General features: G+C 36.5%; 1 protein-coding gene across 18 annotated transcripts in view; it reads right to left on the bottom strand.

Annotated features, from left to right (window-relative positions):
* Nucleotides 1-16,581, bottom strand: part of ABI2 (abl interactor 2) — a 71,527-nt gene that overhangs the window by 35,954 nt on the left and 18,992 nt on the right. For all 18 annotated transcript variants that reach the window (XM_040604974.1, XM_040604978.1, XM_040604981.1 and 15 more), the window contains exon 2: nucleotides 6,432-6,599. In XM_040604974.1, the coding sequence (XP_040460908.1) occupies nucleotides 6,432-6,599 (168 nt within the window). The remainder of the gene's footprint in view (nucleotides 1-6,431; nucleotides 6,600-16,581) is intronic.

The raw sequence follows: 16,581 nt of genomic DNA, 5'->3' as shown, positions 1-16,581 counted from the left end.
CATATTTTCAAGATCTTGCAACTTTGTTAAATTCAGCTCTGAACACAACTCCGTCATGTACATTCCTGCCACCTCTAGTACCATGTGCCTAGACCTCTAAGGTTTCTACTAAAGTTGCACAGCTATTTCTTAAAACAAAGCTACAGAAAAATAGATTGTTCAAGGTCAAAACATACTGGCAACCCTCTCTTTGGAAAGCTTGAGTTCATTATACAGTGATTTGAAATTTAATAGGGGTAGTTAAACTATCTGGGACACATCCTCCATCACCCTTACAAAAACCCACCCAGATCTGGACAATATATAAACTCTGCAGAAATTCCTACAAGCTTAATAGAAACACATGTATTTCTACAACTGCTTAACATATAAACCACCCTCCAATCAATTTTGTCAAAGTCCTTCCTGAAGATCCCTGTGATGATCAGGTCTAGATACCATTCCCCATTACAATAGTCTAGATCAGATCTTCACAGCTCTTAGGATATTATAGATTGTACAAGCACCCATGCAAACAGAGCACATGAACATGTTCCAGGCCAGAGTACCAAAAATGCACCATTTGCATCAGGGTAAGATTCAATATTTTATCTTTCATCACAGGTTTTTATCCCTCCTCTATGCCAGACCTTTGGTTTTGCAGCATAGTGGAAGGAGAAGTTCTGGAACAAGCAGCATGATACCAGAAATTGTCCTACAGAATCCTCACCTCATCTGTGGAGGACTTAAAAAGCACATGCTTTTTGATAAGCTAATTGTATGTGATTGCAACAACTTGGAGGACAGTCTCATGTTAAAAACCACTGAAGAATTAAATCTCTATGATTATCTCAGACTTTATCTGTGATCTAGACATGTCACTAGAGAACTGCAGAAACATTACACTGAGTCTTGTATGTTCTTTGTCTCACAGGCCTCTGATACCATTTGTTAAACAACCTCAGCTGCAACAGCAGCTGCACCTCAAATGCTACATACGATGTTTCAAGGGTACTGAAACATCAACATCTTACAGGTCTGAATATCGTCAAAATTAGTTCATGCCTTAGACACCACACTCTCAAAGCCTTAATTTTGATCTACAAATCAGAAACAAGGTGACAGTGCAGCGTCGGCAAGCTGATTTCTTCCTTTCTCTCCATTTCATGTGCTTGACCTCTGCAACATTAAAGATCTATTTAGTATTCTCTAATGCAATTATCTATCAATACAATGTGAATATAGGTATTTAATGCACGTGTTACTGTAGTGATGGTATCTTGGCACTGAGGAAACTTGTTTTCATGAATGAAAAGTGGCTTTTTAATTATTCATAGGAGTTGTGAGTATAACCAGTTTCCTTAAAGACTGTGGTGATCAGTGAGGCATGACTAAAGTAACAAACAATGAAATGCTTAAGACTGAATTAAAACCTGAAGCTCGTCTAATGGGAATTCTCTTGCGTGATGATTCAGAACACCTCTTTTACCTTGAATAGCTATGGAAAGACTAAGAGTACAAAAAAGGCACCTAATTCTGGTACATACTCCTGAAATTGTATTGAAAAGCACTTTGCTGGCAGTTTTTTTAAAAAATTCATTTTCTTACTTCATAGACTACTGGAGTCGTAAGTTCTTAAGACACTTATAAAAATGCAGAAAGGAACACTGAGGTATTTGATTAGTAGAGAAAGCAACAAAGATTAACCTGCTACTGAAGAAAATGAAAACATTTATCCTCAACATGCAGGTAATTATTGTTTCCAGTACTAGCATAAATCCCTTGAGACAGGAGATGCCAGCAGAATGTTTATTCAGCACTTTAGAAACTTCTGTTACAAAGTTTCAGGGGTTACAGCAGGACTAACAGAACACCTGGCTTGGAAAGTCTGTCAAAAAAACCAGATGGGATACACTGAGCCCTTCTGTAACTTAAAACACTGTTTTCTAACAAGAAATTTCAACTTCGAAATCCAAACAGCATTGTTGTGCTTCTCCCCCACCCCCACGTCCATTACCTATTACCTTTGGCAAAAGCTTTTAAATGATGGTTTGTTAGTCAGGCTCATTACTCTCATCTTTTCATATGCTTTCCAAAATACCTGTAGTAAACCAAGGGGTAGCTTAATGGGGGGGGGAAAAGTATACCCCACTGCATTTTTTTCTATTAGGAATTTTATGGCCAGTATGAAACATCAAGTTTCCATACTGAATTCAATTAAAATAGCCTCAAGGTCTGTAAAGATTAAAGCAGAAAAAAAAATAAATCAAATAATTTCTGGGATTCCAGAGTTAACACTATTTACCAATTCACTTAAAAGTCACTAAACTAAGAGTTTTGAGAAATATTCTCATCTACCCGTAAGTGAATTTTCCTGCAGCATTAAGTTAGCACTTGCGCTGGCTTTGGTTGGGGTAGAGTTAATTTTCTTCATAGTAGCTGGTATGGGGCTATGTTTTGGATTTCAGCTCAAAACAGCATTGATAACACAGGGATGTTTTTGTTACTGCTGAGCAGTGCTTACACAGAGCCAAAGCCTTTTCTGTTTCTCATGCCATCCCAGCAGCAAGTAGGCTGGGGGTGCACAGGAACTTGAGAGGGGGGGGACAGCCAGGAAAGCTGACCAAAGGGATACTCCATACCATATGATGTCATGCTCAGCCATCTAAAGCCAGTGGGAGATTGGCAGGAAGGACACCACTTCTTTTCAAACCATGCTAAATTAAATTGATAAATTTATTGTTAGTCTGTGCTTTTAAAATTCAGTTTAAAAAAATCTTAGAAGAAAACATTGCTTAAAAATAGTGTTGTTGGCCCTTTATTTTTTATAATTGAATTTGATAGAATTTAAACTAATTAATTGCAAATTACCTTGGAAATTGGATTATTGCTTTAAAATGAGTAACTGTCTAATTTTGATGTTAGAAATGTGACATTAATTGCCTCAACCAGAATTGTATGTAATTTATACACAAAGAGGTCATAACAATACAAAAATGCTGAAAAGCTACTTTCTCCATGAACAGGTAATATATACTGTAGAAAATTAGGCACACATTACCATTTCTGAAAGAGTTTGGCTATTCTTGTAATTTACAAGAATAAGACAACTGACAACTGTTACAAGCCTTTACAGACATCAATGGAAGGTCCAAGTGAACTTCCCTGCAGAGACCAACCAGCTCACACATGTTGCTACAGTTCAGCTGAGCAACACGTACTGACCACAGGTAAATTCAAATCTGAGGTCTAGTCAATCCCTGTTCTCATGGCCAGTATCAGGGGAGTCAGGTTCTGTAAGAAGACAACACAGCAGATTTCTCCATCATGCAGTGCCACTGGAGGTAACTCATCACTACCATCTTAGTGATAACACGCTTCTTTACATCATTAGCATCCTAGTTTTAAAGTTGACCTTGCTAACAGAAATATTCTATAACTAAACCTGAAAAAATATTTTTCATCATCCAAATATTAAAACCTGAAAATCTGCCAGATTAATTTAAAGAATTTGGTCGTTAGCAACATTTCACAGTGTCTGCTAACTCGAAAACTGCAACACAATTTTTTTAACAAGTATAAATATTTATACAGATTATCTGTACTTAGGTTTTAAATTTTCAGCCAAATATGAAACACTGCATATCATCTAGTTCTGGACAAGGTTCAAGAAGGCAAGTAAGAATAGATTCATCAGCTTTCAGACCAAATCAAAATAATCCTAAATTTTAAACCATTAGAACTTAATCACTTCCATAAAAATAGTTTCAATAGTAACAATTTCCTTATTCAGGACCTATATATAATCTGAAAAACCACAAATTATTATCAGCTTCCTTTTCAGCTCTTTCATTAAGTTGGCATTTAGAAGGAAACATAAGAAGTGATAGAAATCAGCATTATATCAATGAACAGAGAACTAGAATATTTATTTTCTAAAGTTAATCACATCTCTTCCAGTCTGTGCTACACTTGAACAAAACAAGCACTTTTGAAAAAAGTTTTCTTACTGAGACATAAATCATTTTGGTCCCTTTTTGGAGAATATATGAAATACCAAATCAGAATTAAAAGCAATCTAGATATTGCAATTTGCATTAGTGTTTTCTAAACTTCAATCTCCGTACCTACTGACCAAAGCATTAAGGCTATGATGCACTGCGAGCAGATGGTAATTACCAACCTGCTCTCTATTCTGTGTTACTGGCATCATTTCAAGTCTGACTGACTGAAACTGTAATTTGGTAATAAGGTATTATATCATGAGGCATTTTAAGTGGTACTAGAAACAGTCCACTAAACTTTACACCCAAGATAAAAAAAGACCAAGGAAGTCTTCTGCAAGTTAGACTCGTTCCAGGAGAACCATAATCAAATTTCCTGAAAATAAATAATTTATTACACAAAAAATGTAACAAAATAAATCCATTTTTTTAAAAAGAAAAATAACCGTCTACAACATTGGTATCATGGGATGAAACAATTTCTGAACATATCCAATTCAACTTTATTAAGTTCCTTGGATCAACACACTTCATGTATGTAATATCCAGAATTCAAATACTGTCTGCTCCTCTGGTAACATTTCTTCCATGAAGATTTGGGGAGCATCCTACATATAGATGACACAGACTCAAAATAAAACAAAAAACAAACTCAGTTTTCACTTTTACAGCAATATTTTAAAAAAAACAACACACAAACTTTTTTTGGTTGTTCAAGTGCAGCCTTTGAATTTTGGCAGATACATCTTCATTAGCTATTGGGCACTGGTAATTTAGTGCTCCATTTTAAATAACTAGCCATTCTGCATAAATGCTAAAGACAATTTTACCTAGCATCTCAATCTAGCATAAATCTCAGCCTCTCAGAAGGAAAAAATTTAAAATGCTCCTGCCCTTCCACAAAAGCTAATTTACAGAAACAGTCTGACAAAATGAACTTTCTACATCTATAAAATGCAAAATCCAGTGAACTCTGAATATTTTTATTCATATTACAGTCTTTTTCTGTCAGGCTTTCAAATAGTTGAAATACTTGTCAGCTGTCACTAGACTGTCAAAAAGCGCAGACACAAGCACACACACATACACAGAGGTATATACACACATACACAGCATATATATAGCACATATACGTACACACACACAGAGTAATTTGCAACATTTTCTGGGGAAAAAAGTAATTAAGTTGTCCGTGGATTAACAAGAGGCATGTAGAAGAAGAAATCAAACTTCTCAACTTATTTTTGAGGATGCAGTTGCATGAGATAACTGAGGCAATCTAACAGCATACTACTACCAGAAGAGAAAATCCTCCCCACATCTTCCTTTGCACCTGCTCTGGAATTCATCTGACCTCCCAGTGAGCTGAGTCAGCTCATTAAGTTAGCATATAAATTATTCAATTCTTTCACTGGTTCAAACCTCTATTAGAGTTTAGCAATCCTTCCAGCACCAGCAAATCAACAGATCAGTTCAATCTGCTAATTTCCCACCTTACACAGCTCCTACTTTCAAATGTCTTCCTAAATACCACAATATTCTTGATTTTAATTTATTATGTTATTGCATGGAGATCAAGAAATCCTAGCAGCAAAAATGTATTGGTCAAATAAGACACAAAATATTCAGTAAGGATGTCAACCAACCCTCCAGTAACAGAAAACCAGAAAGTGCTGTACCATTGCTCTAAACTTCTCTTTTAATCCATCACTGGCATGTAAACCTCTACTAAATCTATTATCTATCCTCAGCCCACTCTGGCAGCCAAAATTCTCTCATCAGTAGAGATGGGACAGGGATTCCTGATAATAGTAGCTTAGTCTATTGCTGCTCAGAAAAACAGCAATGGCAGGAGCTCTGCAGCCATACACAAACTTGAAGCATTAATTTTGCCTTCTGTTCATGTAATCTCAAAGTTTTATTAAAAAAAGCCAGGAGTAAACTACTTTTGCCATCTCTGCTTTTATCGTTAGATGCCAGTATTATAGCAACAGGAAAAGTAAAAAGATGACAAGTATTGTTTTCCACCATCTATTCCATATTTCTTTCCCTTAATTTTAAGTGCCTCTAGCCAATAAATATCAAGTAAAGTCAGTCACCAAATAGGATTTGGAAAGCTTAATTTGTCCCTTAACATAAGATTCTGATTTTTCCATTAGTGATTTTTCTGTGCTTTTCACTTATGCAGAATGGTCCCCTATCCACAGAACAAACTGGCAAAGAATGCAATTAATCTCTTAGTTTATGTAAAATGTTCACACTAACACAGATATCCAATCACATAACGAGAGCCATTCTCACAATTACTATAAGAAGAAACACATCCTTCTGTTTTAAATGTGACTATTCTCATTCACAAAATCTCAGGTGAGTTTTACTTGCTATGAATACATTTCAAAAACAAAAACAGGGGCGGGGGGGTGGGGAGAATCCAGAAAAACATCTCACTTGTGAAATATGGTTGATTGAAGATTCCATGCGTCGAAGTTGGGATGCTTGGATATCCAGCATTTGGAGAACATTGTTGGCCAAAGTGTTGATCAGATAGGCTACACTTGCTAACGACTGGGTTGTGTAGGCTTTGGTTTCTTCCAGGGCTCGCTGCTTATCTGCTGACTAAAAACAGAAATAAAAGGGTTATTTAGTAAAGTCTCTCACACAAAGATTCTCAGAATGTACTCCTTTTGCCTGTCTTTAAAGAGCAAGGATTTCTACATGTCAAACTAATTCTACAGGTTTTCCACCTTTCCATTCATTCTGCAAAAGATACTTTGTATTTTAAGAGTTTCTATACTTTATGAAAGGAAATAAGCTGATATACAACATACTCATCTTTTCCTGAAATACTTAAAGTGAAACTTTTTATACTGTATTTTAGAAATAACCATTAAAAGCACTCTGAGGTACTTTTTCTTTTCTTCTTCTAAACTTCATACTTCAAATAGATCTCGTAACAGCCTGCAAGGGTCTGCCAAGTACCATACTCCTCATCCCTCCCAATTATTTAGACCTCATTGCCACAAATGGTAGTTCACAGTGAATTAACTATAATTACTCTGTTAAAATGGCAGCTGAATAAAACGTGAAGGGAATAATTTTTAAAAAGAACAAGTCCGTGTTTTCTATTCAAACATGTTTTGTGCTTTTTGACACTGTCAATATTTTCTTCTATGAAGAATCATAATGCTCCATTTTTCTAGTAGTAGAGCACTCGAAAATATTTAGGCTATCAAGACAGAAGACATCCATTAGAAGTTTAAAAACATACATACATTTCAAACAACATTAAAAATAATAACCTAAGAGTCTAGCTGTCAAGGTCCTGTGTTTCTCCTTCAATAACAGTTAATTTTAGAAAGGTCTAACTCAGTACAAACAACGCAGATTAAAGCACTGGTAAAACAAACAATTAAGATGCTAGGAAACTTTTCAGTTTCCGAGACTTTGGAATACACCGAATTTCACTTCTAGGTGATCTTTAGCCACCTCACAGGCTGATGATGCTGTTTCTAAAACAGTTGACAAATGTTCTCTGTTCCCAACTGCCATTATGAATCTGTATTTCATAATTTCCTTTCCTTTATATATTATTCACATAGGTTGGGTATAAAGGTTCAAGAAATGTGCTTTTATTACAAGGGGGGGAATAGAAAGACATTCAACATCTTTCAGCACAAACCAAATCTACCATCCATTTTATTGTATGTACTTTGGGAAACACCGAAAGAAAGAACATGTCTATTGCAGGAAAATAATTGTTACAGCCCAAGGTACTTCCTGAGACCTTGTAGTAAGGCTCTTAAAAGAAGGTTGCTAGCTTTCAAAAGAAGACCACCAGCCAACAAACAAACAAACAAACCCAAAAACAACCACCACACATGTAAGCACAGACACAAGACTTCAATTAAAAGCTCACATGAAAGATATTAAATACTTTTTCTTTCCTGGAAACCTCCCTGGTGTCCACAAACAATGGTGACTTGGTTGGCCTGTCAGCGTTCAGGCCACACTGCTACCACTTCCTAGCCTGCTTCTACAAAGGAGGACGGTAGCAGCTGCTGTTCAGCCATACCAGAGCCGTATGCACGGTGGTGCAAGAGGGAGGAATGCTGCAGAAGGTAAGCATTCTTGCCTGGCTGTTTCTTTCCCAAGCAGCAGACAAAACCAGACCCAGCACCAGAAGGAACTGAACATTTTAGGAGACGGCTTCTTAGGGCATGGTATTGATAACGCTCCCCGACAAAGCACACCTGTAAAGGCTCTCTTACATCCAGCTATAAAGAAGTTAAGATAAATGCTATCCCCAGACCCCATTTAAGAACTCCTGACTTTTAGCCAGCAGGCTTTTATATAAAAGAGCTCTAAACTCAGCTTAAGGACTCCCAAATGAAGGAATACAGAGCTCTTTGCCTCTACTCTCACACTGTTGGTTTATAAATCTACTCTTTCTTTCCATCTCCCTACTCATAACCTCTGCTCGGTCTGCAGATCTCACTACAGCAGGCACACATACTACCGGGCACTTTAACAGCTATTCAAGCAGCTTCTGAATGGCAAAAATAAAAATGACCAGAAGCTTGTCAGTTTTGCTTTGCAGCTGCTGATAGTCTATTTATAGAAACTGCTGATTTACATGAGCACACTGTACATCCAGAATAGCAGAGCAGAAGCCAGCAAACACAGTATTTTTTCATTAAAAGCCAAAGTGTTTAAGAACAAAAGGAAAACAATCTATCATCTTGGAAATTATGAGCCTCTGCTATGGTTTTACTGCTTAAAGAAGCACAAATATGAATACATGTTCAGAGCTAGTCCTCCCACTGATGTCACCCAATAGCTAAACTCAAGTCATCCCCATTCACACCAGTTCAAATCAGCAAGGAACTGGTTTCTCAATGTTCAAACACATTACAAATTTCATAAAACAGCAATCCTATATAAACACATTTTGAACTGTTATTGGCACAAAAAAATATAATTTGTATTTGGCTGATAACCTGAACAACTGTAATTTGCTCTGCATGCCTTTATAGGGAGCCCAAAGTTCTCTGAAGCAAACTTCACTCACGCTTGGCACAGCAAAATTGAAGTTTGAACTTTCTCCCTGTATATGGAAAGATGCAGAATGTGTTGAATTTTCAAATTAAAATTACTATTTGAATGTACTATTGTCAAGCCACTTCACAACAGCAATAAAAAAAAATAATTAATGACAGCATTTTAAAACAGTCAAGTTTACCCTAAAAACCTTCAAGAGGTGAAAACCTGAGTCTAACACAATAACTAGGAAAAACAGCCTGGAATACTTACATCAAATCTAAAGTTCCCCTGAGGAGATACAGTAATAAACGTCAGTTAAAATTTAACTTGAAATGGTAAGTTGTGTTTAGCACAAAATCTAACTTTTAATTTGGAAAGCAGATTTCCAGAGATGGTATCTTATATGCTTCTATATAACAAGCTCCCAATGAATACTCCCGACGGACACCTAATTATATTGCTTAGAACTGCTGCCATGCTCAAACCTAGCAATGGATTTCAACAACTAAACAGCACACTGATAATGAATCCGAGTATGTAAACTAAAGGGATTTCTGCAAGTAAAATAATGATTCCAAGTTATCAGTAAGCCAAATTCAAACATAACCCTTATCAGACTAAGATCTGATACTCTGATATTTGGAACACAAAATACCAGCCAATGTGCTTCATACTTGACTGTAAGGCAGGCAAAAAGTTTTTCAATATCCACACCTACCAAAATTCTTTAGTGATAGATAAAAACACTAATTTGGTCCTAATCAAACTCATAGCCTCTCTACAGCAGTTTCAGTAACCTCTGGAAAACTGTTTTACGCAGAACATTGAAAACACAAGAAACATTCTGCTATGATCATTATAACAAAATGAAGACTTGTTACTGTGAATACTTAAGAACATTAACCAGAGTCCCTGAAGCCATCCAGTTCTCAGACACACTGCAGTCAGCATGATCAAGAACTGGTAGCAAGTTTTCAGTGCCCTGACCTAAATTAAATGCCATGAAACAGACCACTGAATATCTCTCCATTTCAAAGTCTTAAAATATCTTGAATCTAGCACTCACATCAAAATTATGCATGCCTATGAAAAAAAAAAGGACATTGTAACATCTAGACACACACCACTCTTAGGGAAGCAATGCTTCCAACTGTTAGATCAGCTTGATCTATACTTTTTTTTAATGGATACTAATTTAAGAAATAAAAGCCATTTTTTGACAAGTCAGTCTTCTGCAACACTGTCAACATAGGCAGCTTCTCACTCCTAGTCCTAACACATCCATCCCATTGTGAAAGGACTGTATTTGTAGGCCTGCATGGTGGATTGAGTACCTAAGCTAGTTTACAAATAACCTAAGAAACAAGTGGTTACTTTAAACTCCTGTCAATTCCATCATCTTCCCTGACATGCAAGCTTGCAAACACTTGCCCTAGCAAAACTTAATAGACACCACAGAGGAAAAGCAAATCATGTTTACTGAACTATGGTTTGAACACCTAATCATGATATTACGGAGACTCAGGTTCTAGTTTCATCAGCAGTACCTGTGGAAGTAGAGGTTCCCAACACAAACTGCATATTCCCTTTGCTGTAGTGAATTAGACCAGGAAGCAAGTCCAAAATGAAAATTATCTGATCCATAAACCACATTATGAGTTTTCCCTCATGTAAGCCACTGCATAGCCATAGGAACACAATGAAGCACACAATCAAGAATAAAGAGGGAAGAACCATCCAAAGTTGCTCAACTTACTACAGAAAAGGAACAAGTGCTGGAAAGTAGAGATCACTGCAGTTTTGCCAGCCTTCCAGTATATATATATAGAGAGAGACAGTGTACATTGGTTTGTTTTGGTTTTTTTGTTTCCACAAGACCTGTGGACAGTGTCTCATTTGTTTCCCTTAATATTTTTCCATTAACTGTATTAAGAATGCTGCTACATCTCCACCACTTAAACTTCCAGCTTCAACTTTTCAAAGCTAAGAAAATAATTAAGCATCACAGGTGGATCATCTTCACAGACTTAAAAATAAAAAATGTTTGGATCATTGATGTCTTCTGTGCCCACGTTATCCAATTTACATGCAGCAGCTTAGCATCTATTGTGTTTATCATTTTTCTCCACACAATGCACACATCAGGTGGTCCACACTGAGTCACAAAGCAGCATCCTTTTCCCCTGCTCTCAACAGTAATTATAAGCACCATTTTAACTCGCCACAGAGAGCTCATCTGATGCTCCTACCAGCTACATATGGGGTGAGGATGATGTCAGCTGCTACTGGGAGAGGTTACCTCTGCAGCAGCAGGAAGCGGTACCCCATGCACCTAGACACAGCAGCAACCATTGCTCTGTACAGCTCTCCCCTAGAGAATGTTTTCCACTTGTAGGAAGCACCCACTACTAAAACAGTTGTTTTGCCTCCTCCAGAAAACAAAACAATAGACTAGATGGAAATATTTCACAGGATGGATCCAGTCTGAGAGCTACATCACAGACTACAGTGACTACTCTATACAAAGCTGGGGCTTTTAGATAACAGAAGATCAAAGTCATTCAAGTCAGCTACAAATGCCCAGAGTTTACATCCAGTCAGAAAAGGCATGTATTACATACATAGTGCGACAGTATGTGCTTGCCTTCAGACACTAGAAAATTAATAACAGTTTGTGCTTCCACATGATGGTCCAAACAAAGATGGACACTAAGTCTAACACAGCTCAGGAACTATGATGAAAATATTTAATTTTTTTTTTATATTAAGACTGTATAACCCAAATTGTTAGCATTAGAAAGGATGTGGAATTCAACCTGCACTAAGTGCAAAGATGACTACTTTTCGTGTCAGAATGCAGAGCCTAGGCATCACTTTTTCTAGCCACACTGAAAGTTCCATTTACATAGCACAATTACATTACCAGATTTGAAACAGAAATGGCCTGGACTGCTAATATATCCTTTTACTTTAGGAATTAAACCTCTCAATGTTTTTTTCTCCTCCCTAAGAAAATACCAACTTTTGTACTTATACAAGCAATAAAAAAAAAACAAATTACAAAGAGGAAAAAATTATACTGAATGGAGAGTGTGGTGCAGATGAGAGAATAAAACATGCAGTAAGGTATGCAAAATGCCAAAATTATGATATGGAGCACAAGAAGGAGGGCTACAAAAGAACAGAAAATTTAATGCATCCTCCCACCCCAAAGTGAGATCAGCCAGAACATACTGGTGAAGTCTGTTATGCCACTGTTAGGAACAATTCTGTACAAAAAGATAGCTATTAATGCAGAAAGAAATTCTACAATGAAACAAATGGAGGCAACATGGGCGCTATAGTAAGATTTACAGAACATTAACCCAACTAGACAATAGAAGAAATGCTACCAAATTAGAAGAAAAGGAAAGACTTCAAAGAGAGCAACATGTGAAAAAAGAAAAACATAGCTCTTACGAATTGGAAATAGTTAATTAAGAGAGATCTGAAAGTGGTGCATGAGAGGAAGTGCTAAAAGCTGCTAGCAGTTTAGTTGGTTATTGCAGTTAGGTTTCTCTCCTACTGTAGTTCTAAAAATAAGTATTTTTTAATCATTTTCACCAACTTTTAAGCTTTGTTTGTCAGATGGGCTAACAGAACTTCTCCAACAAATTCTGTTAGATGACCCAAAAAGTCTGGACCTATAAGCTGATAAAGAAACTGTGTTTCTAATTGCAGATTAACACAAATTGTTGCCTTTAATATCAATATGACAAAAAAAAATCTTTCAAGATTAATACTTAGCATTGAATTGAGAGGGGGGAAAAAAAAGAGCACTTTTCGTTCCTATTATTACTCACAACTAGCCTAAACCTAAAAATCTCTTAGAAAAAAATGAATGGAAAAATCTCAATTCATACCCAAATCAATTCTTCAGCATACAATGCATTTACCCAGTAATATTTAGGAATCAGAGTGGAAGCTGAGGTTAAACAGTTTGACATTGGACTAACTACACTGAAAAGTGCATCGAGAATGTAATAATCACTTCCGTAACATACACAGCATCTCTTGCTATTGTTCAAAACAGTACTGTTCAGTGAAACAAAACTCATATTTAATATATGTGACAGAAAAAAGTAACCGTGAAATTTTAAGAATGAAAGAGAAGATTAGTTTCATTTAACCAATATAACAGTTGTTTCTTTTGGTAACTGTTAACACAAACCCAAGCAAGCATTTGTCTTAAGACCAGCAAGCAGAACACCTTAGGTTTCTGATGCAGTTGCACCAGCTTCAAGAAGCCTCAAGAACAAAAGCCACATGCCACAGAGTTCAACAAGTTTGTGTTATTCAGTACGAAATGTGCCCAACTGTGATACTGACAAAGCACACTTCAGTTTTCCTGTGAAAAATACAAGATTGAGCTTTTGCATCATCCTTTCCATTTTAATTGTTGCCGAATTCCTTGAAGTTACTGAAAGCCTCATACATAATTAAATATTTTACACACATTTATTCAACTGCACAGATGGTATTTGCTTAGCCCATCCAAATGCTTTCCGAGGTCCTTTTTTAAGCTAGAAAAAAATGATTGAGAAGAAAACTGAGCACCATTAATCCAATAATTATGCCCAAATCATGCCAAGAAGTTACATAACTGTCAGTGAAAAATACAAATTTCTGTTTTAACAAACTACCCCATTAAATACTTACTTGCTAAAGAATATCCCTTACTCCTCCTTCGTTACCAGAACTGTTCATTCCCAGCATGAAAAGCAGGTACTATATAATTCTTAAGTAGTTAGTCAATAACATGCAGGCGAAACAAACATGAAAAAGGAGAAGGAATCACTGAGGTATTAGAACAGAAGGAAATGAGATCTCCCAGAGCTCTTAAAAAAATAAATACCATACAACTACCAGAAAACCTCAATATTTCCCTTTCAGATGTGCAGGACGATCCCTGTAATCTATTAGTACATTGAACACAGGGAGAAGCCCAGTCTATCTGTTCTTCAGTATAACCAGAGCTCCAAAGTACTTGGAGTTGCAGGTAGATATTTTTTTTCTGTTCACTGCCGACTGTAATACCACAATCTCTAAACTATTCATCCCTACGTGTAAACATTTTTCTCTACATAATTGCTTGTTTGTGTAATTATTGCTGTTATTATTTTAGGAAGAGGGAGGGCTAACTTGACTGCTTTGTGATCCTATTCAAACATATACGCATTTATTTAAAAATTAAGAAGAGCTGGTAGTCATCTTGCCCATTTATATGCATCCTACACCTTGAACATTATGAATTAATCAAATGTTAAGAAACATAAGCAAACAACATTTCAGATATGAATGGGTAACCATTTCTCACACACACATGGAAGTTCTCTGACAACTTTCTATTATTCTGCACTCAAATGAATACACAAGTAACAAGATAACACTGAGACCGCTCAACAGGGGAAGCAACAAGATGAATGGGACTGGTAATTTAGCACACAACTTAATAAGAATGATAGCACTAGACTTTGGAGATGGAATGTTTTTACTTCACAACATTTTTTAACACGACCCTACCTGGACAGCTAACTATAAAGTAACCTGCTTGACAACTCTTTGTCCCACCTATGAAGAACGGAGCGTGTCAGTATCCCAGTGACATGACTCCTTTTTGTTAGCGAACTGCTCTCAGAAGTGCCAATACACAACGAAAGAACCAGCACGGCAACGAAACTTGAGTCGTAGGTGAACCATCGCACAGAGGTTACAGTCAGGCACCTAAACCAACCCACCTTATCAACATCTGACAAACTGAGAAGTACATTTCTTTGCAATTGCATCCAAAGCCTCTACTCAACACCTAAATGAAAGTGTTTCATTTGCTGTTCACACAAAGTGCTTTTAAAATTTAAACATCTTAAGTATGAAGTTACTGAAGTAACCTCTTCTGAATACAACTCAAAAGAAATGGCATTAGAACTACTGTCATAGTACTGTGAATTCTGTATATTCTAAATTGAATCAAACACATCACCTTTTGAGATGAGATCACACAGTAGTCTAAGCACAGCAATCACGAAAACTGTGTAAGGAGCTCTGGTATTTAGGCCAAACATAATCAATACAGAAGATACTAGTTTTAGAATTAAGAATGCATTAAAACTATCATTAGATTCCATAATTCAAACAACATTCAAAGAACAATCTATATATATATTCAAAAAGCCATTTCCAAATGCAAGGCTAATTGCATTTATCATATTCTACTGATATGAATATAAATACAAATGCTATTTCCATTTTTGTAATTGAATTATGATGATAATTTAGCTTAATGTATGTGTATACTATTAACAATCATTCTAGCTGAGGACTATACTCTTACTATTCATACTTTCATAGTCTTTGACATCAGGTTGTTCAGTTTTTCAGATTACCAAAAAACTAATGACGCACCGTCACTAGAATTTCTCGACCATAAGCGTGACTTCCTAATTTTTAAACCAGCTGAAACTCAGTATCAATAACGCCATACAGTCAGTATCAGGTAATTTGCATCAAGTTGAAGTCTTTTGTTTTCGTTGCAGTTGATTCTCTTGATATTTTCATTTTTGTGCTGAGCCTCAAAATGTAGGTTTGCATAACAGCTAGCAAAGCTACCCTTCAAGGAAATATACACAAAGCCTAACCTCCTAAATGGAAAAGTAACTTTTTAAAATACATACTGCATTCAAGACTGCCAGTAAAGACAAAACTCACTCACTGGTTTGTTATCTATGACAAGAATATCAGTCTACTGCACCCAAAAGAAAAAGATAACAAATGATAGCTGTGGACAAGCACAGCTTCTCTGACATCTAATAACTTCCACCCCTGTTTTCATACTGCCAGCATCATTGCAACAGATTTGTCATCTGTTTCCCTTAGCCATCACCTGGATCAAACTTTGTATTTATTTCCATACACTCACAAGCCGACCAGTTTTCACATGCAAATGCCCTGCTCTCACCAGAACTGGCTTATTCTTTGAAAGTAGAGCCAAAGTCACGTTTATGCAAAAAAACCCAAGGCATGCTGCATTCATATAAACCTACCAGACAAGGTTAAAATAAAGTTTGTTCAACACATAAATAATAGTTCAAAATGACAGATCACAAGATACTGGTCAGCATGATAGCATCTAAATGTGTTTACATCTAAAACGCAGTTAACGTTGTAGTTCATCACTGCTTTACAGCATCAGCTGTAGCTCTTGCTTGAGAAGCAAGCAGCAGTGAGAAAAACCCATTCCCCATGTGCATTTAAGACTCACTGCTCACTCCGTTAATCAATGCAGGCTTCACCTTACTCTGTTAGCTCTTCTGCAATAACACAGCTGAGAAGTGGATCATTTTCTAGTTCATATAACAACGTAATTATTATTAGAGTTCCAAATACAAGGCCACTTTGGGCTTTAATACCAGTACAAAATCAACATATTTGTGGCCGTTAAGAGACTAAGCCAACACAAATGCACTGAATGAAGAACCTCAGAAACAGCAAAGATCTGCAGGCTTAACGCTACTATCTCATG

Source organism: Falco naumanni, chromosome 8 (genome assembly GCF_017639655.2).
Source record: "Falco naumanni isolate bFalNau1 chromosome 8, bFalNau1.pat, whole genome shotgun sequence".
Lineage (NCBI taxonomy): Eukaryota > Metazoa > Chordata > Aves > Falconiformes > Falconidae > Falco > Falco naumanni.
The sequence above is the reverse complement of the archived record's forward strand: the minus strand, read 5'-3'. Positions and strand labels throughout refer to the sequence as shown.